The sequence below is a fragment of the Leuciscus leuciscus genome (genome assembly GCF_965113295.1).
Source record: "Leuciscus leuciscus genome assembly, chromosome: 12".
NCBI classification, from domain to species: Eukaryota; Metazoa; Chordata; class Actinopteri; order Cypriniformes; family Leuciscidae; genus Leuciscus; species Leuciscus leuciscus.
Window position 1 is genome coordinate 16,472,725 of NC_138736.1, and position 24,400 is coordinate 16,497,124.

At 37.2% G+C, this 24,400-nt stretch overlaps 1 protein-coding gene and 1 long non-coding RNA gene across 2 annotated transcripts; both read left to right on the plus strand.

Moving 5' to 3' along the window:
* The first annotated feature begins 130 nt into the window (after positions 1-130).
* On the plus strand, positions 131-17,517 carry rnmt (RNA (guanine-7-) methyltransferase). The gene is made up of 11 exons (XM_082186766.1): positions 131-255; positions 629-786; positions 1,991-2,129; positions 2,269-2,391; positions 2,936-3,051; positions 3,201-3,382; positions 8,589-8,753; positions 9,046-9,163; positions 14,714-14,815; positions 14,906-14,939; positions 16,710-17,517. The coding sequence occupies exons 1-11, from the start codon at positions 237-239 to the stop codon at positions 16,745-16,747; spliced, it is 1,194 nt and encodes a 397-aa protein (XP_082042892.1). The 5' UTR covers positions 131-236; the 3' UTR covers positions 16,748-17,517.
* LOC309511626 lies at positions 5,470-8,136 on the plus strand. The gene is made up of 2 exons (XR_014210737.1): positions 5,470-5,560; positions 7,575-8,136. It is a non-coding gene; the product is annotated as an uncharacterized lncRNA (long non-coding RNA).
* Positions 17,518-24,400: the final 6,883 nt, after the last annotated feature.

Below are 24,400 nucleotides of genomic sequence, written 5' to 3' on the forward strand. Positions count from 1 at the left end.
ATCTATTTATAATGCTGTTACACTTAAGTTATGTTTAGAATAACATACTTCCATTAACTAGTATTAAAACAGTATTCCAAGTTGGCAGTATGCAGTGCTGCCGCTGCGCAGTGAGTGATTAGTCAGAAGTAGCATTTGGACTGCTGTTGTAGACGCCAGTCCTTTAGGCGGCGCTGCGCTGGTTTTCTCATATAATACTGCAGTGAAGATCGGGAAGTGCGCTGTTTGTTGGATACATGATGGCGCAAAACTCAAGTGAGTGTAGCAACATTGTTTCAGTCTTCAGTGATCTGTGTGTTACACAATCATGGCGTTGAGCACATAAACTCTTAATATGATTTATGTTTGTCTCATTTTACATTCAACTAGACTCAATCAGTTTTTGCATATGAAACACGTGCCGAGACGGACGCTTAACATGAGCTGTTGTAATGAACGCAACACTGTCGCACTACAATTTTTCGTTTATATTAGTCTATCTACGTAAACTTCATATACACGCATTGCTTTCATTTTAAATAATTGAAATCATGACTTATGTTTTTTTCCCCTGTGGTCCATTACTATTTTTAAAAGGCGAATGCACATTCATAACATAAATATTAATGCTGTGCTTTTCTATGCAAAGGATTGTTTGAGGCGGACAGTAAATATGCTGATCCAAAGGACGATCAGGACAGCATAAGATCTTTAGATGGTTCCCAGACTTCATCATCATCATCCTCACTGAAGAGACACAGGGACGGCGATGAGGGGTATGAAGATCACTCTCCCAGGAAGAAGCTGGTAAGCTCGCACCATCATAATTGACATGTAATGTTCCATAGACATGTATATTTCTATGTAATGTACGTTGACTCTTTATAAACTCAAGACTGGGACTACTTGTTTACTAGCTTATTAAATATTTAATATTTACTGTTTATTAAAATTTAGTTGAAGTGCTCAGCCAGGATATATTTTTTTGACAGAAATAAAAACGAGCCAGGGACTGAAGTACAATATGTTTCAATAGATTTTACTGTTGTTTAACAACTTGCAAGTCCTTCAGTTGTTTCTTAAGAAAACTAAACTATAAGATAAGAAGTCCATAAAAAAAAGGTGTAATGTTTCCAAAGTCTTGACAGGTACTGTTAATCACAGACTAATGCAATCTTCATAAAATTCAATATGATCTCCCTGACTAAGGTTAATACTAATTATTATTATTTCCACAACATATGTATTTAAAATGCATGAAATGTATAAAAATATAAAATGTTAAAATGGACCCTTTCCAAATGTCCTCAGAAGCGGAAGTCATCATAGTTCGGTAAACTTTTTTGGCTGTGAACGGAAATTACAACAATTATTATTTTTGCACTCCCATTTGCTCCAATAACAAAAGAAAAAAAATCCACAATAGCATTTTTATGATTTTACAAAAGAGGAAAAAATATAGAGCGATTGATTACATCAGTAAGAAGATGATGTCATTTGCCGTCACTCCCTCAGCCATTGTATTAGAAACCCTCAAACAGCAACGGTAACTAGTTTTCTGTTATTTAATGGCAAGGCAATATAACATAAAGTATAGTGTTACAAACATCAACAATAGAAAATGTAACATGCAAAATATCAAACCATTGTTTGATATAAACAAATATTCATTTATTTGATAGGGACAGCTGGGCTCATCAATCAACAGTCAGTCAGACACTGTAAATAAGCCAGAGTTTACCCAACAGGCTCCTTTTCATCTGTTGTCCCTTGCCAGATTTTAAAGTGGCAGCCTAAATTTAGAAAACATGGCAAATTATCACAAATAAAACTCACAATTATCCACAAATAATAAAACATTTCAAAAAGTATTCAAATGAAGAAAAGAAAACAAGCTACTGGTCATTCAACTCTGGATCTAGTTACTGAGAAAAAGTGCTAGTATTAATAACATCTCAGTGTGCCAACTGATCTCCCCTGCTCAGTTCAGTACATGCTTTATGTTTTGCAGGTCACAGAGGAATCATTACACAGTCAAAAAGTGGCCACACATTACAACAAACTTCAGGAGTGTGGCCTGGCAGAGCGTAATAAAAGCAGGATAGTCCACATGCGCAACTTCAACAACTGGTTGAAGAGCGTTCTTATTGGTGAGAAGAGCACAGGCTAACTTTTATCTCTCATGTTTCATGGCACGGTATTGGTACATGGCACATGTTTGTTTGTGGTTGGGTGAGTCAGGGATTAGAATTATTAACTGTTCTGAGGTCTGTGTGTTGGTCTCCTCAGGGGAGTTCTTGGATAAGGTGAGGCAAAGACGGAGAGATATAACCGTGCTGGATCTGGGCTGTGGCAAAGGTGGGGATCTTCTCAAATGGAAAAAAGGACGCATTGATAAACTGGTCTGTGCAGGTAACTACACAATCCTCTTCATACTTTAGTGTCTGTTAAGTTATATGGTCCTGTTTACACCATTAATACGATTTCTCAGTGAGCCATAAAATAAAAACTAGGACTTTTTTTTTCTTTACTAAATGGTAAAGCCATACCTAACCAACAAAGTTTAAAGACCTTTTATCACAATTATTGCATGGTAGTGGTTTGCTTATAGTAAATAACACGTTGCAATGACATTTCAGTCCCTCCAGAATTCCACGATTCTGTGTAATATTTAATGCAAAATCAAAATAACTTTTTTTTAACAAGCAATTTTTCTAAATGTGGATAATAAAAAAAAAGCGAAATATCGGCTAATATATTGATCGACCACTAATCAAGAGCATTCACACTATTATTTAGCTCTATTCACTTGTGATCAGACCATCCAACACTGATGTTAACAGCAGGTGTAAACGGGGCCTAACTTGCTCGTAAATGTATAAACTGCATCCTTTTTTAAAAATGTCTTCATATTGGGAATCACACTTACGTCTGTATTTATGTTTGCACGTCACAGATATCGCTGCTGTGTCCATTGAGCAGTGTCAGCAGCGCTATAATGACCTCAGACGGAGGGGTCACCCAAACGACCGCACGTACTCTGCCGAGTTCATCACCGCAGACTGCAGCAGGGTACGAGCCAGTGTTTTTTTTAGCTGTGCAAAAAATTACACCATGTTTAATTTGTTAGAGGGACTCTGTTCATTGTCAAAAAGGAGAAACATGAAAGTCATCATTCAGTACCCGATGGTACAGGGTCACATACTCTCTGTCTTTCTCAGGAGCTGCTGTCGGAGAAGTTGCGAGACCCTGAGATGCAGTTCGACTTGTGCAGCTGTCAGTTTGTGTATCATTATTCCTTTGAGAGCGAGCAGCAGGCTGACACCATGCTGAGAAACGCTTGTGAGAGACTCCGGCCTGGAGGATTCTTCATCGGAACAACTCCAGATGCATATGAACTGGTGTAAGCTCTCACACACTCTCTTACTATGATGTTTACATCTGTTACGGTTTAAATGCACAATGTGTTGTAGGGCTGGGCTACTTGTGATGTGTATATTTAGTTGTGAATTTAAACATTGTGAATTCTTTGGGTTTAGTTGCTGTGTTGCAGGAGGAGCACATCCACAACAGGAGTTGCACATTCTGACTAGCACATGACTTAGTTCAAGTTCACTTGTGCATTCCCGTCATTTTATGCAGGAATAAGTTGTAATATTATGTTTATGTTGTATAAATATCTGATTAATCTCATATAGGATACAGTATTTTGTTGAGTTAATTAGCCCGCTAACAAAACGCTTCAGTTTACGCACGTTCATTCAGCTTTTAGCTTCAGCGCGTGCAGCTCAAACAGCAGTGCTGTTATTTTAAACGGTAATATTAATTTTAGATGTTTAGTGTGTAAAATTATTTTTTAAATTTGCACTGGTTCAAACTAGGCTACTACTGCATACATTTGATTTCTGTTTAAGTGCTTGGGACATGGATTTTAATGGTGATTCTTTTGTTTTTTAAATCAAGCTTAAAATTAATCAAAAAATTATATAAAAATTTGGATTTAGATTTTTCTGCCAAGTGCCAATATATCTATTATCGGCTAAGAGTAATCAGTAATTAGTATCGACCAAGATTTTCTTATCGGTGCATCCCTAGTATCTGCTTCAATATTTACACTACTGCCGAAACATTTTAGGTTGGTATGTTTTTTTTTGTTTGTTTGTTTTGTTTTTTACATAAAAAATTGTCAAGGTTGCATTTATTTGAACAAAAATACTGTAAAATTGTGAAAAATGATTATAATTTAAAATAACCGTTTTCTATTTTAATACATTTTAAATTAATTTATGCCTATGATGCCAAAGCTGAATTTTCAGCATAATTAATTAGTATCAGAAATTATTCTAATTATGCCGATTTGCTGCTCAAGAAACATTTCTTATTATTAGCAATGTTGAAAACTGTTGTGTGTCTGCTTAATGTTTTTGTAGAAACGGTGAGAAATCTTTTAACATTATAAATGTCTTTACTGCATCAATTTAATGCATCCTGAATAAATAAAAAAATCTTACCGAAAAAGCAACTTGAGCAACATATTGAGCAACATATTGCTTTGGATGTGCGTGCTTTTGATCTGATTGTACACTAGTGGGAAATACAGTTAGCAAAACTATATTAATTATTTATAGGGGTGTCCCCGACTATGGATTTTCATAGTCGAATCAGAATCGTCAAGTCTTGCCTATAGTCGACTAATAGTCGAATCATGTGTATGGGGGCGGGGCTTTAACAATTCAAAGCCGCGATGTACAGAAAATCACACAAAGATATAGAAGAAAATGTATAAAAACATTTTGGATCAATAAAACTAAGAAATAACATAAATAACTCCAGAAAGGCCACACTGCAGACAGGATTTACATGCAAATCAAATTAAATCGGCTAAATGACCTGTGCGAGCAGGCTCTAAGTAGGCTACAGCACAACATCGATGCACCGAAAAAAAAAAAATTTTAATTTACTGAATTAAATTAGAACAGAATATACATTTCTTATAAATAAAAATACAATACGAAATAAATCAGAATCAAGTCACAAGATGAGGAGCAAATGTGTGCAAAATGCCTAAAGTGCAGGGGAACATATATTCAAAACACAAGCCACAAATAGTTAGATTAGATAACCCTGACAGATCAATAAATAAAATTAAAATAAAGAAATTATTAAAATAACGACAATAGCCAGAATTTTCTACTTTGTCTTTTTAACTGCAGAAACAACAATAAATGCTAAACTGGAGTGGCAGTCTTTTTAGCTAAAAATGTTCACAGCATCCAAAAATCGAATTAGAACCGGCTGAAAAGTTTTGAAACCACTTGTACCCTACCTGATCGAGAGAACAAATCCAGTCTTTCACTCTGTCTGTGTCCGTTGGAGTCTTTTCAAATTGTGCGTGCGGATAAAATACATTCTAAAACACGTAACGTGAAAAACGTTTAACGACTTAATCTCCTAAAATAGTTAAATTAAAATATGAAAACGCTTCACTATAGGAGGAACGCATTGCGTTCATATTCTGGGTTCATCTGCTTATCTGCACATAGTATGGTTTCTTAATAAAGTGTTTACTGTGTACATGGGCGTCAGTTTGGTTTGAAATGTGCTGGGGACAGAGACGCATTCGGAAGTGCATTTTCAGAAGTGCTGGGTACAATGACGCATTCATTTTTTCTCTCTCTTTCGCGCAGGTTATGTTTTGAAAGACAATGTCCTGTAGCTCAGGCACGGCCCCACTTTTCAACAGGCCCACCCAAAACTTTCAAAATTTTGTTTTTGTTTTTTGTTTTACTATATTCTAATTTTGTCAATAATTATTAAAAAATCGCCAATAAGCTCATCATTTGTGCTAAAATAGTGTTTAGTTTTAAAAACCATTTTAAAAAGCTGGTTATATTTTGATGTTTCTGCGCAAGTTCGGGTTTGTTCCGATCAGAGCTCGTGAGTGGAGAGCGCATTTCTGAATATTCCGCTCCGCTCGTTCATTCCGCAGGGTCGCTCGCTCAACACAGATGTCCTGTTGCCTGGTTTGAAAATATGTGGAATAAGGGCTGCTTCCGACTAAAAGTTTTTTTTTCTTCTAGTCGACTAGTAGGCTAGTTGTTCATTTAAGTCATTCGTGGACAAATCTCCCCTTTATATTAATTTAATTACTTATATAGCCTACAGGATAATGAGCGTTTACGTAATATAGCCGCACTCAAGCGCACGACCGCACACGCATAAAGCTTGCCACAAAGAACCGGTAAAAGTAATGATTATGAATGCGTCTAAATGTGTCTAAATACGCTGTGAATGTGCATTATACGCTGAGTTTCGGTTCATTTATGAGACGAACTCCAGTTCACTCGCCGGCGCCTCCATGTCGTGATTCTGCTATATTTACTACTTATTTATTAAATCCAGGCAATGAAACATTGATTAAAATTAAGATATAATTAATACAAAACGAAATTCAATTTAAAGAAAGGCAGCTGTTCTGTTTGAGGTCTCTGTGAAAGTTTTAAAGCAGTCTTTTAGTGCCGCTTTCAGAGCGCTCACGTCCGAAACCGAGAACTGACACGTTGGCTGTTTCTCAATATGCGTTCTTCAGTGATCTTGTGTCCTTGTGTTCTCGTACTACGTCATCATCAACCGTCGAAGTTCAATTCCAATACTCAAGAACGCAAGTACAGAGGACGCATGAAGTGCCCGGATGTGTCCTTGATATCGAGGATGCATCAAATGCAGACTTGAGAGAATCGAACCGCTAAAAATCCCAGAAGACGTTGCGGGCAGTCGACGTACGGAAGGCTGTAAGCTTTAAACTTCTCGTTCTCACTTAAGAGATTACCGCTGCAAGCTCGAAATACGTGACAGCTCGTGAAAGTTTACATTTGTCGGTCTCTTTTGCTTCATTTTAATAAAGTAATAAAGACCTTAAGAAAGCGGCAGTATTTTTATTGGCATATTAAAAAGAATCTTAACATTGACAAAACATAGGTAACACATAGGCTACTCATAAATACACACGGTAAAATAAAAAAGATATAAACTATGAAAACAATGTCTATAATAATATGAAAGAAATGTTTAAAAGGTTGTGACATTTGTTTGTGATGTGTTGTATTTATTGCGCTTTGGTCGTGAATCGCTATTTGCCGAGATGGTCAGTTAAGCAGCAAGATCGCAGCACATCTCAATTCTCATAAAGATGCGTTCTGTGTTCTCGCGTCCTTCCAAATTCGTTCTTTCAAGGTCGCCTGGCAAGACCAGTCTCAAAGAGAACGCAAGTCTGTTCTTTGCGTTCTTGGAATTGAGAAACAGCTGTTGTTTTTTTCCCCTCATAAATGCGAACACGAAAAATAAAATAAAATGAATATTATAATGTTTTTTTGTTGGGTCAGACAATGATTACCAAATTTCTCTCTCATATTGCTCCTCATAACCACTGAAAACGGTCAAAAAAAATTTAACCAAAAGTCAAATTAATATGGACAGAAGTTAAAAGTGGTGGGTACAAAATGACTCATGACGAAATCTGGTGGGTATGCGTCCCCCCCGAAATCGACGCCTATGACTGTGTACATACATTAAGCCACGTTAAAGTGCCTTTTAAGCGTTTTAAAAGCTTTTTTCACGTTAAGCATTTTAGAATGTCCTGTGGAAAACCAACTTGTTAACGTTGGCCGGCAGAAGTGCGATCATGGTTTTCCTAATGCTAAATCCAGCCTTGGAGAATATCCTTTCTGATGGTGTACATCCACACTTTAGATTTTCTTATCCCAGACATTGTTAAAGATTTAAATCCTTGCCACCAAGACGCTCCTCTGTCAGTCACGGATTGAAAGTGAAACTTAAATCTGTCACGGGGTGTTTGGATTTATTCACGCACGTTAAAAAAAAATTATTTAAAGCTTCTTTCTTTGCACATTTTTATATACAGCATTATCATAATAGGCTGAATGTTAACGTATTGACAGAAAACCGGTAGTTCTATGTGAAATCAGACATTGAGCGCCCTCATATAGCCAAAGTGGCATGATCCTCGTTTCATAACACCTCTGCGAAGATTCGACTGTGAGATCGGTAGTCGAATCAGGCTCCTCCTATCGAAGCATCGAATCATCGACTATTCGGGGTCACCCCTAATTATTTATCATTTATTATTCATATTTAATAGTTTATTTTTATACAGCAACATGACAATCCTTAGTATTATTGACCTACATATATTCTTTACTCCAATGTTTTAAAGCCTACAGAACTTTATTTTTAGCTTTTTGATGCAAACAAATCATTCATTATGTTTTAAACTGATTCATTGAAATGGACGGCTTCAACTTATTCATAGAAATGAATCGTACTTTCCAACACAATCTGCATTTTCGCTACTGATGTTTAAATCAGAGATGTGTGCAAAATATCTTTGTCATTATGGTCAAATTAAAAACACTAAAATCATTGCAATATTAAATTGTGTGTTTCACAATTCACAACCCCAACCACATAACTGATATCGCAATTTTTTTTCAATTATTAAACCACACACATGTTAGCTATGTTCTAAAGCAGAACAAAACAGTAATTTATTCATGTTAACCAAAACTTTCAAACTGATTGTTTTTAAATAGGAAGCGCTTGGAGGAGTCAGACTCCAACAGCTTTGGAAATGAAGTGTTCAGTGTGACCTTCCAGAAGAAAGGAGAATACCCTCTGTTCGGCTGTCAGTATGACTTCAACCTGGAGGGGGTTGTCAATGTTCCAGAGTTTCTGGTGTATTTTCCCCTGTTTGAGGAGTAAGTGTCTCATCTCATCTCAAAACACATCGCGTCATCATGATTGTTACTTTCCTGATGTGCCAGCAGAGGGTGCAACAGCTTCATAAATATGTGCTGTGGTGTCAGAGATGGTCTTGATTTCTAAGTGTATTTCAGCTTCTAGAAAATTCATATACAAACATATTAATCAACTGTAATTTTTGTGTTATGGAAGAAGTATCATCAATGATTTCAAAAGTATTTTTTCAATGACATCAGTCTTTTTAATAATTATATTATTTTATTAATTTACTTATTTTTTTCTGTCCAGAATGGCAAAAAAGTACAACATGCGCCTGGTTTACAAGAAAACCTTCAATGAATTCTTTGAGGAGAAAGTTAAAGATGAGAAGAACAAGGTTCTGATGCAGTGGATGCAGGCGCTGGAGGTATGAGTGTCGGACTGTCACTGGCTTTTCATAATTGATGAATCCGTTGATAGATTATTTTATCTATTCATTCTTTAGTTTCTTAACAATTTTATCTGATTCTGATGTTTTTATTGATTATTGCAAAACATCGTAACTACATATTTTGTCACTGTGAATGAGTTGGGACTGAAATCAGGTTTCTCAGAATATGATCTGTCCTTACCAGTCACAGTACACATGCGAGCTGACGCTCACCAATACTTTAATGTGTGCCTTTCTCTTTCTAGTCTTGATCTTTTAACCCTTTAAGCCTACAAACACATATATTTTTCAACTCTTAACAGAGTTATGTCACACAAAACTCCACAGGCGCTAACTGAAAACATAGATTGCACTTGGCCTTTCGCTCATAACTTCATGAAATATGAGATCGTAGAAAATGGCACATCATTACATACAGTGAAGGCTCCCTATTGAAATGAGTCCAAAATCAACATAATCCATTGCGTCATTCACAAGATATTCCTTATGAAGGAACAATAAAAAAAAATGCCCATTAGGGGGTGTTAAGGGTTAAACAAAAAGCTACCGTGGTTCCAAATGCTGTCCAGATGCAACTCTCATGTAGGGGAACTTCACCAAAAAAGAATTTGCGTGTCAAATAAGAAAGATATGACTTTGACTTTTCTCAGCATGAGAACACTTTTTAAATTTTAGAAAAATTATACATTTTCATTATCAAATGATACCTATCTTTTGACTCTCCTTGCTATAGTTTTGTTTTTGTGTCTTTACTTTTATGTATGTCACTCAGAAAAAAACTCTAAGGCAGCGTGTCCAGAGCGTTTCAGTTGAGAATGAGATGCTTTGCTTGCTATGATACGGAATATACGCTGAAGTGTTTTTTAGTATCTCATTTCACAGATAGTTTGTTTCTGTATTGTTTCTATATAAAAATGTCTTTTCAATGTAGAGTATTTGCTCTGGCTCTTGTTTTAAATTCTTTTGTTTCGTTATTATGCTTGTTGTGCAAGCAGAATAGGATGGTTTGTCAGTGTGGTTTTTGTCCCGCCCCTCCTCCACTGTGATTGGATGGCTGGGTATAAAGTGACAGTGATGAGCGCTGTGTTTTACCCAAAGTTGAACATTCTTCTATTCTCGCCGAGCGTTCAGCGTTCAGCGGCTAAAATGCCTTCAGGGTTTAAGGGGCTAAATGCAGCTGGTTTTAACTTGTTTAGTTTGGAATGTGTTCTCTTTTTTTCATTTGTTAGTTGTATTTAGTGTCATTTTATCAATTTTAAGTTTAGTATTAATTTAACTTCTCCTGGTTTTGATGACATACTTTTTCATGACTCTGAAGTGTCATCGATGTTGCATTAATTAATTTAATTTGTTTATAAAATAACTATTTTATGGCATACTTTTGTTTTATTAGTTGTTTGTGTGCATTTTCCTGTATGTGACTGATGTCTTCAGTGAATTTGACTGTGTCCAGACAAGCGCACATCCTCAATGAAATGCAGTTGTTATAACTGCAAATTATCTCAAATTGAGCATATTTAACACACTTCAAACCTCTTTTGCCTGTGAGAAATCCCCCTCACAATCTGCTGTAATCACATTAGCATGCCAGTGGCAATGTGAATATATCTGCTCCATGGTTCCGTTTTTTGTACCTCGCTTTATACATCTGTGATAATTTAACAGATTCCATATCTTCTAATTGTGATTATTGATCTCTGGCTAATTTGGTTCTTTAAACAAATTTGCAGATGGATTAAAATATCTGGATTAAGTTTGATATTACTTCGTGTTCTTGTGTCCATTGAGAGGGCAGATATATCGATCCTCAAAGCAATGCAATCATCAGCAATGCAGTGATTGGCTGGTATCAAGACATCAACATAATGACATCAAATAATTACAAAAGAAAACAGCCAAGCAGGAAAAATGACATAAGTTTTAATATATAAATGAAATGTGTAGCCTAAATGTTTGTTACACGATTCCCGATTATTATGACCGCCGCTAGCGTAGCTAGCGAAAGCGGTCATATAGGGATTGTCAAAGTTTTTTTTTTTTTTTTTTTTTTTTGTCACCTTACTGAATTTTTCGTCAACGATACCAGGGACACCGAAGCACCGGGGAACATGAAATTTGGTGGGCATGTAGCCCCACTAGACTTCTAAGGAAAAATTTCGTTTGGTCCCCGGGGGCCACTCCCCCCCCGCGTTGGGCCCCCCCAAACCCCCAAAAATGCAGTTTTTCCTAAATAACTACCTGAACCGTGGCACCGAGGATGAAGAAATTTTTATGGTATGTTGGTCTACTAGACTTTTACGGAAAAATTTCGTTTGGTCCCCGGGGGCCACTTCCCCCCCCGCGCTGGGGCCCCCTTAAATTTTTCGTCAACGATACCAGGGACACCGAAACACCGGGGAACATGAAATTTGGTGGGCATGTAGCCCCACTAGACTTCTAAGGAAAAATTTCGTTTGGTCCCCGGGGGCCACTCCCCCCCCGCGCTGGGCCCCCCCAAACCCCCAAAAATGCAGTTTTTCCTAAATAACTACCTGAACCGTGGCACCGAGGATGAAGAAATTTTTATGGTATGTTGGTCTACTAGACTTTTACGGAAAAATTTCGTTTGGTCCCCGGGGGCCACTTCCCCCCCCGCGCTGGGGCCCCCGTAAATTTTTCGTCAACGATACCAGGGACACCGAAACACCGGGGAACATGAAATTTGGTGGGCATGTAGCCCCACTAGACTTCTAAGGAAAAATTTCGTTTTGGTCCCCGGGGGCCACTCCCCCCCCGCGCTGGGCCCCCCCAAACCCCAAAAAATGCAGTTTTTCCTAAATAACTACCTGAACCGTGGCACCGAGGATGAAGACATTTTTGTGGTATGTTGGTCTACTAGACTTTTACGGAAAAATTTCATTTGGTCCCCGGGGGCCACTTCCCCCCCCCGCGCTGGGGCCCCCGTAAATTTTTCCTCAACCATACCAGGGACACCGAAACACCGGGGAACATGAAATTTGGTGGGCATGTAGCCCCACTAGACTTCTAAGGAAAAATTTCGTTTGGTCCCCGGGGGCCACTCCCCCCCCGCGCTGGGCCCCCCCAAACCCCAAAAAATGCAGTTTTTCCTAAATAACTACCTGAACCGTGGCACCGAGGATGAAGAAATTTTTATGGTATGTTGGTCTACTAGACTTTTACGGAAAAATTTCGTTTGGTCCCCGGGGGCCACTTCCCCCCCCGCGCTGGGGCCCCCGTAAATTTTTAGTCAACGATACCAGGGACACCGAAGCACCGGGGAACATGAAATTTGGTGGGCATGTAGCCCCACTAGACTTCTACGGAAAAATTTCGTTTGGTCCCCGGGGGCCACTTCCCCCCCCCGCGCTGGGGCCCCCCTAAATTTTTCGTCAACGATACCAGGGACACCGAAGCACCGGGGAACATGAAATTTGGTGGGCATGTAGCCCCACTACACTTCTAAGGAAAAATTTCGTTTGGTCCCCGGGGGCCACTCCCCCCCCGCGCTGGGCCCCCCCAAACCCAAAAAAATGCAGTTTTTCCTAAATAACTACCTGAACCGTGGCACCGAGGATGAAGAAATTTTTATGGTATGTTGCTCTTAAGGGCCCACATCAACCTAGCCCATAATCACTCATTTGTGATTTGCGCCCCTCCCATAAAAAATGAAAATGCAATATTATTCTGCTTTAATCGCTGTTCAGAACTGCACCATATTTCATGTGTATGATTAACTTGACAACCTCTGGGGGTATCCTCTGCTAAGTTTTGTAGAATTTCATCCATGGGGGGGTATAAAATAAATTCATTTATGTGCACATTTAGTGACTGTACACTCATCGGCCTGTAGATGGTGCTGTTGAGCGAAGGGTTGCTGGTTTAGGATGATACTGTCACACACACACATGCAGGAATACAAACAAACGCAAGCATGCACACACACTGACATCCACACGCACAGACACACACCCATACACACACATACAAATCCACATGCACAGACACACACACACAAACACACACGCGCACACATGTACGCACACATACATACACGCACAGACACACACACACACACACACACAGACACACACATACACAAACACACACACATACACACACACACACACACACACACACACACACACACAGACAGACATGCACATACTATTACTTTTTTTAGGTATATACATAAACACGCAATACAGCCAAATTACTCCACGTCATTTATTTTTGTGGAAAGCCAGTGCAGGCCTGAGCGGCGGTCATATTTTGTACCGCGATGCGGTACATCTAGTTTAAATTCACATTTCTAGTATTTGTACAGGCTTTACACTTGATGTCTTACAATTTTTCTCAGTGTCAAGAGTAGCGTATTTTAAATGAGCAATTCATTTAATTTTACTCGTGAAGTAGATTATGCTTCATAAGGGTCAATAACATTTCTAATGGCACATCAGACAGCATTTTGTAGGTTGTGCACTGCTTCAGGCCACCCATATAATATAATAGCTGTCACCATTCAAATGAATGCATTATGGATACCTTTATAATGCATTATAGGTAAAGGCCTTAAGTAAAGTTACCAGCATATTTCTTGTAAGAAATTAGCAATGGCTGAGACAGACTTTCACCTTTAAAATCAGTCAAATCTTGTTTATGTGATACACGGTTTGAGCTGACAGGCTTGTTGCTTTGACAGGAATTCCAGGATGAGCTTCAAAGAACCTAGCCTAACAATCCTAGATCATGTCAAATTGTCAACAGTAAAATCCAGATAACTGAGTAATCCACATACGGAGAATGGGCCCTTGGCTTGAACTGGCTTAGAAAAGGTTTGATTTTTACCCTTTTCACTGTCAGCCAGACCTCTTCCTTTTCTTCTGTAAAAATTATGGCATATCACGCACATTTTGTCATGTATAAGGTATCAAATTGTCTGGCTTGAATACTGCTATTACTGTTCTAACGATGAGACACCGACAAAGAATATAGAATCTCGTAGAGATCTGGGGTTTGCCTTATTTGATTCAGACTAGCAACCAGCCAATAAGTAGTGACGCAAAAATGTCTTAGCCGTGCCCCTAGCAACAGTATAGTAAAATGAACTGGCGTATCTCAGCACCATAACACTATATAGGGATATATTGGGGTGGGCTGTTTTGACTTGACAGGCAAGCAGTTTACATATCAAACTGTATAGCCACGCCCTAGCAACCATAGTGTATCCTAGCAACTGTACACCAACGTGAATGTCGAATCTCAGCTTTACAAGATCATAGAGACATAGAAATTGGCTTTTTTTTTTTTTTGGACTGAAAATATCACCATGGTAAAGGTGTACAGCACCCTAGCAAATGTATAGCAGCCATCTCTATGTACCAGAACATCATACACACTTAGTTGCCTCTCTTGCAGTCACCCAGAACAGTAGAAACTGTTGTACTTAGTGTTATCTGTAGATAATGATGCCTATAGAACCATATCACCTTATCTTTCAAACAGTTTTGTGTCATCTTGTTGTCATAGCAATACCCTCCGGATGAGAGGGGCCGACTGGCGTCCGACAGTCCAGGGGAATATGACCATGCCAAGAGAATAGCTGCGAATCCTGCTGTTAGACATCCACTGGTGAGTCTTAATGTGTTTTTTTCTTTTCTTTAAAAACACAAAGAACATTTTTTTTGTATCTTTGTGCTAATTGTGATGTGTTCTCCACAGGGAACCTTGAGCAAGTCTGAGTGGGAGGCTACAAGTACGTGGTGATGTTCTTCCTGTTAAACACTGGTGTCTTTTGATATAGAAAGATGCTTTCTGAAACATCTCAGATGTTGTCTCTAAGGTTTTTCCGATTTCACAAAACATGACAAAAAGATGTAAGATATTAATACAGAAGTCATGATTGGCTTGTTTGCTCTGCGTATTCATAAGTATGACATGCATGAAGTCTCATTTGTATTGAAAGCTCTGCCCGCATATAAGCCAAGCAATTAAAGACCCCCGCTGTGAAAACTCTTTTCTTCTAAAGATACAGTAGTTAATATTTTTCTCCTACTGAAGTACAGCATATGGTTTGGCCATCAAAGAAAAAATGATTAACTTTGAAGAGCTTACTTGCATCTTCACTAACACAAAAGTAATGTCATGCTAGTACCTTCCTTGAAGCACCACGTATAAGATGGATATGGATATGAATGTGGTTTGCATTCAGTACTATAGTATATAAAAAAAAATTTATGTTTATAATATTTCATGACACACACACTCTTAACGGTCCTCTCTCTCTGTTTCTATGTAACATTCAAAAGTTTGAAAAAAATGGGATACTTTTTTTTTATAAGCAAGGAATTAATGAAAAGTGACAGTTAATACATTTACATTTATACAAAGTATTTTTCATCAACTAATCCAGATTTTTTTATCACAGTTTCTAAAAAAAATATGAAGCTGCACAACCGTATTTAATATTGATAATTAGAAACGTTTCTTTAGCAGCAAATCAGTATATTAGAATGATTTCTGAAGGATCAAGTGACACTGAAGACTAGATGAATGATGATGAAAAAAAATCACAGGAAGAAATTACATTTTAAAATATATTAACATAGAAAACAGTAATTTACAATTTGAATAATATTTCACAATATTACTGTTTTTACTGTTTTTTATATCAAATAAATGCAGCCTTTGTGAGCAGAAGAGACCTCTTTCAAAAGCATAAAAAAAATGTTTTGACCCTAAACTTTTGAATGGTAGTAAAGCTTTGAAAAGTTGGATTTATTTTATTAAAGATTTAAAAAAGATTTTTAAAAAAGAAAAAAAGATTTAATTCAAGTTTGTGTGCATAATTTTTTATATTGAGTGAGAAATATGTAGTTAAATGCTTGGGTATATGTATTTAGAATTTTTTGTTGTATTTAGTGTAAATATTAGTTTACTTAAAATAAAAATATTGGTTTACACCTGGTATCAACATTAATTTTGGGTGATCCAATTGAAATGAGATGTATTATATATATATATTATACTATTAGATTCATCCATGTAAGCCGCCTAACAAGGGTTTTTGAAAGTGAATGTGTAGTTGAGTGTGACAAAAAAAAAGGAGGCGTGGGTCTCCACAAAATCCGAACGTAAGTGTCCGTGTTAAATAATGGGCGATCTGGTGCTGGAATGTGAAACGCATCTTAATACCAGGTGGAACCAGGCTTTCTTGCTCGCACGATTTCCGGGAAATTGTATATAATTTGTGGGCGTCAGGGAGCCGCTATCAATATGCGGGAGGCTCCCAGACCTTTCAGGATTGGTGGGATGTGTGCATTGTTTTATGATTAGTCCACAAAGAAGTATCATCAGCATTCACTTTCACATTTGTGTACTTCCAGTATATTTCTGGTCTTAATTTATTTCAAAATAAGTGATATTTTAGCATAGTTTATTTTAGTACATTTTGCATGTGATTACCATGATGTCTCGTCCTGAACCTTGACAAACAACACTCCTTCCTTTTTCTTTTCTTTTTTAGGCATATACCTGGTGTATGTGTTTGAGAAAATGTCATGAGTCTGAGGGATTCACCATCGAGCTGATGTATCTGGATGAGTGACCCACAGCTGTGGAATCTCATTGTCATTCATTCGGTTTCCAAAACCCTGCTGAGCGTGTCCATTCTGCAAACTATCAAATATTTTTATACAAACTGAGCTTTTCTTTTCGTGAGTGTTTGTGTGTTTTGAGCTTGTGTAAGGAAATGAATACAATGCAAATGATCAATATTCTGTCTGATACTGTATTTCTTTTTTTCTGTAACCTTTTCTCCCGCTACCCTTTTTTTTTTTCAAGTCGAGCAATGTAATAACCCTGCAGATCTTATAGTCATGCAGTCCCTTTGGGTTTTACTTGAATTGTGGTCTACCCTTCCCTTCAAGCTTGACTGAACTCTGTCTTGAGTAGTTTTTTTTTTTTTTTTTTTTTTTTTACCAAACAAAACAAAGCTGTCCATTTTTCAAGAATATTATATGAAGTCAAAACTAAAGTTTTAATTGATATCATGTTTAATGTATGACTGGGCTGTTTTCTGAGGGAGGAGTTCGTCCAATTTAAGACAGAACTTCAACTTTAATCCATAAAATCTGTATTTTTCTTTTTTACTTGTCATTTTAGTAATGATGGCACAATGTGTTTCTCTCCAAATGTATTTGAATACCAGAAAATACGTTTATTTCTGTCTTTACCCTTCTGATTTCAGTATGTAGAGTGTTGTTAGTCCTGCAGTTTGTCAGGGAATGAAAACCTGGTTTAGGAATATTAAACCTTGAATTACTTAAATTGTATCCCTGTGTCTATTAAGATTATTTTCAAGGTACAATACACTTGCTGTATACACTTACATTACAAAAATCTAATGGTCATTGCAGGAAATTACATTATCATTAAACAATATTACTAGAGCTTCAATTTCAAAGTTTTCTGAAATTGTAAAATGTTACAAAATATTAGAACATTACAATTTGAATACACACTAAAATAATGTAGTCCTGTGATGGCAAAACTGAATTTTCAGTAGCCATTACTGTAGTCTTCAGTGTCACATGTTCCTTCCTTCATTCTTATATACTGAGTTGGTGCTCAATAAACATTTCTTCTTATTAATGTTGAAAACAGTTCCCTATCAAAGGAATTTGTGATACTCTACCATTAAAAAATAAGAGAAAATAAATAGTTTTACTCCGCAAGGATACAGTAAATTGATCAAAAGTGACAGTAAAGACATTTACAGATGTCTTTAGATACAGATTCTTTTATTTCAAATAAATTTAAAGAATCTTACAAAATAAAAATCTGGATTCCACAAAATTAATGCTGCACAACTGTTTTCAACATTATTAATGTTTCTTGAGCACCATATCAGCATATTAGAATGATTTCTGATGGTTCATTCTATTTTTTTTTATTTTAAATTGTAATATTTCACAGTATTACCATCTTTATTATTATTTTGACCAAATAAATTAAGCCTTGCTGAGCATAAACGACTTCTTTCAAAAACATTTTAATGATCCCAAACTTTTGATTGGTAGTGTATATCGTGCAAGCATGTTATTACAGAGAATGGTGTGAAAACCAATTCACGAGTTCACACTTACATATAATTTGAAGGGGTAAGTTTAATGCGTATTTGGCGTGCTGTCCGGAGGGAGGGCTCCGAGCTCGGAGTTCGGCCCGAACCCAGAGTGCTCCCCCCGTATGTAAGTGTTTTTAGGACTAGAAGTGTGGAGAAGGGGTGGTGGAGGGATGCTGCAAAAACTGTCAATGGAATGAGGTGAGACTGTGGAGTATATATGCACCTCTTACCATTGATTGCTGAGTGCTTTCCACTTGTGTTAATTATCTGAACGTGCTCCTCCCGAACCTTGTTAATAAAACATCATCTAGTGAGCGGCAGTTCTGTGGACTAAATTGCTTTTTTAATGAGAGGTCAGAATGGTTGAAGCTGACTACAGTAGCTAAAATAATCATGCAATTGCTATGTCTGTCAGGTTAGAGCAGGAAACTGAGGCCAAACTAGCGACAAGCCCACAAAAAATAGACAGCAGAATACTGGAAAAATGATGCCCGTCTGACGCATCTTTCTGTAGTGACATGCAGATGGCAGGATCAAAATGTGTAAACAAGATCAATGGATTCATCCTTCTTGAATCAACAGTTCAGACTGGTGGTGGTGTGAGGAGTATTTGTTCTGTCACGCATTAGGCCTCTTAATACCAACTGAGTTTAAAGTCTCCATGAAATCAAAATAGACATTTCAAACTTGGATATTGCGGTCCTATAATTGATTCATCTTTTTTTTTCCATTTTTTTTTTTTTTTCATGTGCCCTCATAATATTTAATCTAAATAACTTCCCCTCTCTCTTGCAGCAATATCTCTTCTCTGATGACGTGTCACTCACATGAGATCATAGCAATAGCAAACCACAATGATCCAATGATACAAACAATTCCCTTTGGACAAAATCAAGTCCCACCCTACATTTTTTTTCTTGTTCAAGAAGCCATTACTTGGATATACATCACAACAGGGAAGAAAGGATTGTCGCAACTTCCGTTTCATGTCGACTTTAAGGGAATTTTCCAGATTAAATACAAATTAAGATCTACATCTGCAACAAATGTTGACATGAATACACTTGATTTACATGCATAAATGCGAATCTTGTATTCTTAAAGTATTTTTTAACAACTCTGTATGAAAATGTGAGTTATAAATTTGTTCAAATCATCCTTTCATCTTATGTTAAAAATAATCTTGTGATACTTTTGAAATTGTGAATTTTACTATGTATTCTGATACAATTTGTTGCCTTAAGGACAATTCTCTATTCTACCTGAGTATTGTTGCTGTGGAGCTGAGACACAAGGAAACAAAGATGCAAATTAGAAATGAGAAGCACCCAGGGTTTCCTTCCTTTCCTCGCATCTCAGCTTCACCTCCGTAGAATGTGAGGGTGTTTCCTTGCTCATGACTCCTCAGCAAGCTTCCTTGCTCCTTGCCTCCTTGCGGTGCAATTAGAGAATTGAGATGTCCTTCAAGATAGCTGAGTTTGAATATTTATTTACCACAATAGTGATTACTCGCTAGAAATGACATCAAAAGTGGAAAACGTTGGTCAAAAACATTTACACACAAACTGACCACCAACCACAACTTAATACGCAATCGTTCTGTTTTAGCTTAACTGTCACGGAATGGAATGCACAGGATTGTGGGATTTCAAAGGTAGTGAAAGATACATGCTGCCTTCAAAAATCAATCTGATGAATGTATCTCAGGAAACAGGAAGTGAAGCTAGCTAACATTGGATTCGTACATGCCTTGATGCCTTCCTACCTTGCAATGCATCCTCTGAAGGCAGTGTTTCACTGATTTCAAAGATTTCAGACGCAGCCCCATAATGCTATAACAAAGATTAACCCCTAACCGAACAGGCAGCTTTCACGACCAATTGTAAAGACCTTTCGACACGGCCCCTACCTTTTGGCACTCTGACTTGCAGAGACCCACACCTGAAGGGGTGCCCAACCCAGTATTAGAGAGCCAAAACCAAAAGCCATTGGTGCCTGCAGCTGGACATCCAACTGACCTGAGAAAAGTTTTCCGTGCAAATATTTCCGCATTTACTATTATGTGTCCCATATTTCTGTCAACTCAACCAGTGATGCCAATCATTTGTTAATTAAACATTCTTTTGAGTCTGTGTTTTCTTTTCAGTGAAATGACCAAACACATTTGCAAAGCAGTCTGATTGATTTGCAGTCATTCTTACTGCTCTCTCTGTGAATCATGAAGTGGTTTCTCTGTCAGTAAAACAAACAGATGGTTGATGTGCTCAGATTATTTTTTATTAACTGAACAGACCAAAGCACGACATGGTTTGTATAGTACTGATTACTGACATCCGTCCATCTACCATAGAGCTTTTAATATAGCTCGTGGGAGTGCACAATGATTACAGACATACAGCAGGTTACATGACATTGCCCAGGTTACATGACATTACGAAAAATTACAATGGTTTTACAAATACAACCAAAAAAACATTTATTATAGTTAAACGGTTACCACAAATGGTAACACTGTAGTTATGCAAACGATAATAACAAATAAAAAAAACACAAGGATGGTACTACACTACTACACTTTTACTATAATAAAACCATGGTTGATTTTCGTACGGGCGGAGTTAGGAGGTTATGGGAGCGTTCTTGTCATGTTATCAGAATGTAAATAAACTGCACCTAAAAACGTTCTATTTCTTTAAAGTAAATGTTCCTGGCTAACCAAAAACAAACCCTAAACATGCATTTTTTTTAGAACATTCTGAGAATGCTAGTTTTTGATTCCAAGAAAGTTCTCAGAACGTTCTCAAAAAAATTGACACAGTTTTCTAGACATACCTTAGAAAAAAATTTCAAACCAGCTTCCAAGGCACCAAAAACATCATGTCTTATGACCTTGAACAAATCAGCTTTAAATGACTACATTCCTTTTTTCTCTGTAGAAATATGTAAAATATATTAAATAAATGGACATTAATAAACTAAATTCTCCATCACAATGCATTTTTCTTCTTTAACCAACTGCCAAACTCTATGAACAGGATGTTATAGGTTATCATATCAATGCAGCCTTTAAAAATCAACCAGGCATTGTAGAAGACAGGATATTACACAAATATTAGATTTGGATGGTCTTTGATGCTTTCCTTCCTCCAGATATAATCAGAGAATGCAGCATTTAGGATGCAGTCAGTAATTATACACACCTTATAGAATCTGTAATTATGTGAGACGCACACATCAGACAGTCTTGAGGCTGACTCATTGCTCCACAGGTTCTTTGCTGCTGTAAATCGATGTCCTCATCCTGACGCTAATTGTTTTTGTTGAGAAGGTGAATGGGGGAAAAACTGCTAGTTTGTGTCCTTTAAGCTCTTTAGGTTCAGTCGATTTGTTTGGCAAACAGTAAGGGTGCAAAGTGATTAGTTAGCCGTGGTTATTGACAGTTCACACATATTCTCCTCAACCAAAGTAAAATCGATTCTTGTCACTTCCAGACTGAAATAACCAATAAATCAATGAGTAAGATGGAGAGTACTTGTCTGTGCCATTAGGCAGACTGAGACAAAATGGCAATGTTACAGGGTCATCTGTAACATTCCTTAAAAATTCTTTGCTTTTATTATTTGATTGATTCAATAATGACTGATTATGTTTTTCCTGTGATCTTTTTTTTTTTTTTTTTTTTTTAAGTTTAGTGTTTTTTTCTTAAAAAAGTTTAGTGTTTTGTTCTATTCTCATATTTAATATACATATATATATATATATATATATATATATATTAATATTTCAATGGTTTAATTAAACTTGTACAGTCATTAAAACAACTATATCCCCTCCTGACATCACTTTTGGCCACTACTGTATGTTTTAATGAATAGCAAAGATGTCTGAAGGTTCAACTCATGCAATTGTTGAATATTATACAACAGTTAGTTCAGGTCCTCAAATCTGATTGGCTGAGAAGCTTTCGAGGAGTGCTGATATTTCACCAGTATCAGCACTGGAACTGTTAATCTAATTTTCTTTTGTTGTGTCACGAAATGTAGTTTTAAGAGTTTTTTTCAAGCAAGAGTATAGTTGTTTAAACCTAAAATCTGCAGTTTATTTATATCGATAGCACCTATGTGAAAATTTGCTCAGACATTTTCAGAGTTGTGAGGTCCGGAAGATGTACCCCGCAGAGAACAGCCATTTGTCGGCTAGTCCTTCTGACATTTGCCGCTGGCTTTGATGTCTCAGTAGTGGTTAAACATGATATAATTTGTTTTGGCTTTATCTGATGGGCAATGTTTGGTCTTGTGAATCTATTATTTATTTCTGGGCAAATCATTTTGGCTGAGGGCTGTCACAGCAGTCCACTGAAGGCGAGATTAAATTTAACCCATGTGCAGTTTATTGAAAATAATCCAAAGTGGGCAAAACATGGACATGGACATGGACAAGGACAAGACAAGGTAACTTGGCAAAAAAAGAGGGCTTAAACGTACAGTATGGAATTTTTCGCCACTAGGGGTCGCTAACCTATTTACAATAACAAAGGCGTAGTTTGATGACGCAACATTTGCTAAGAATTATGGATCTTGTCGTCAACGTCAAGCCGACCGATCTAATCTATGGATCTAATAATGTTTATGGATGACTGAATACATCGATGCTTTTATCATGACTGTGATATGAAGCAGTTTGGGATTGCTAAGAGACAGCTATCAGCTCCACACGCGACGCGATATGGACATTTCATTCTACTGAACTAACGTTACACGCGAGTGCAGAATTACTACTCACAGTCACAGGTCAGTTTATTAGACAAATTAAACTTGTGAGGTAACGCAGCGTTGTTTCACTTGGTCTAACATTACACTATCACACTAAACTGCATTTGAATGTGTTGAAATGTATGTGTTAGTTTGTCTGTATGAGACTAGCAGTAAGCTAGATCAACATTAGAATAACATACAGATCATATTCTAACATTTCATCATGTTGAGCTATATAACATTGATTAGTTTTATGTAAATGTGCTCACCTGTTTAATAAAGTACATGTAGAAGCGGTCGAAGTCTCGGACGTGGAGCTCTCGTTTATATACTGTCTATGGGAGCTCTAGGCATCTCGAAAACACCGCGCTGATATTGATTCTCGTTTTAGTTCTCCTTTTGTATCCAAAGTCTGCTTGCCATGGTCCATAATGTTTGAACTAAACAACAACAGCGTGCAAATAGACATTGCAAACTACCGTCAGTCGCTTTGGTTACTATCAGAGGGCTCTGGTTCATAGCTCTGGTTGCCATGGCAGTACGAGCGGAAACCAGGGACAACGCGGATATGACGCCATTGACGGCGACAAAACGGAAATAAAGAAACGGGACGTTTCTCGAATTAAATTACAAATTTCTCCTGGTTTGAAAGTTGTTGGAAACAGTCGGGATAATGTAAGTACACAACTAAAAAAAATATATAACATAGATATAGTGATTTTTGCTATTTTTAAAGCAAAAAAGTTACATATTGTGGCTTTAAATACACAAGGACTAATGACTAAACAAGACACACCTGAAAGCAATCAAAACAATGAACCAATGAGAAAACAGAACTGAGAAACACCTCACGCCTCATGCATGACCAAAACAACCAGTCAGAACATGACACATTAGACAAGGGAAGCACATGACATGATCACATGAGGGCAAACGAAACACATGAAAAAAACAGGAACCGTCCGTGACTGAATCTGAAATCGCTCCCCAAACCCTCATCCCTACATTAGTCCACTAATACAGTTCACTTGAAGGAGTGAATGAAAATGAGTGAGCAAATTCGGACAGCCGTTGAGCGTTACACTCATTATTGCGGTGCAATGTGGGATAGAATGAGTGCACTCGATAACGTCCACTATGGTTTCGGACACCACTACAAATGGATGTCCCCTCAAATAATGTATAGGGGGCGATTTCGAATTCAGCCTGTGACTAAGAAAATTACAAAATAAGTTAGGTTTCATAACCTTTTATATATTTATTTGACTTTAATGATATACTTGAGCTTTGTAGTTTTCACTGAACTGTCTGCTTGTCTATTTCTTGTTGTGAAAACTT

What these genes read in the sequence shown, in the direction of transcription:
- rnmt (XM_082186766.1), top strand. An exon ending in TGATAAACTGGTCTGTGCAG is followed by an intron (nt 2,392 to 2,935) that starts GTAACTACACAA and finishes TGCACGTCACAG; the next exon opens with ATATCGCTGCTGTGTCCATT. An exon ending in CCAGATGCATATGAACTGGT is followed by an intron (nt 3,383 to 8,588) that starts GTAAGCTCTCAC and finishes GTTTTTAAATAG; the next exon opens with GAAGCGCTTGGAGGAGTCAG.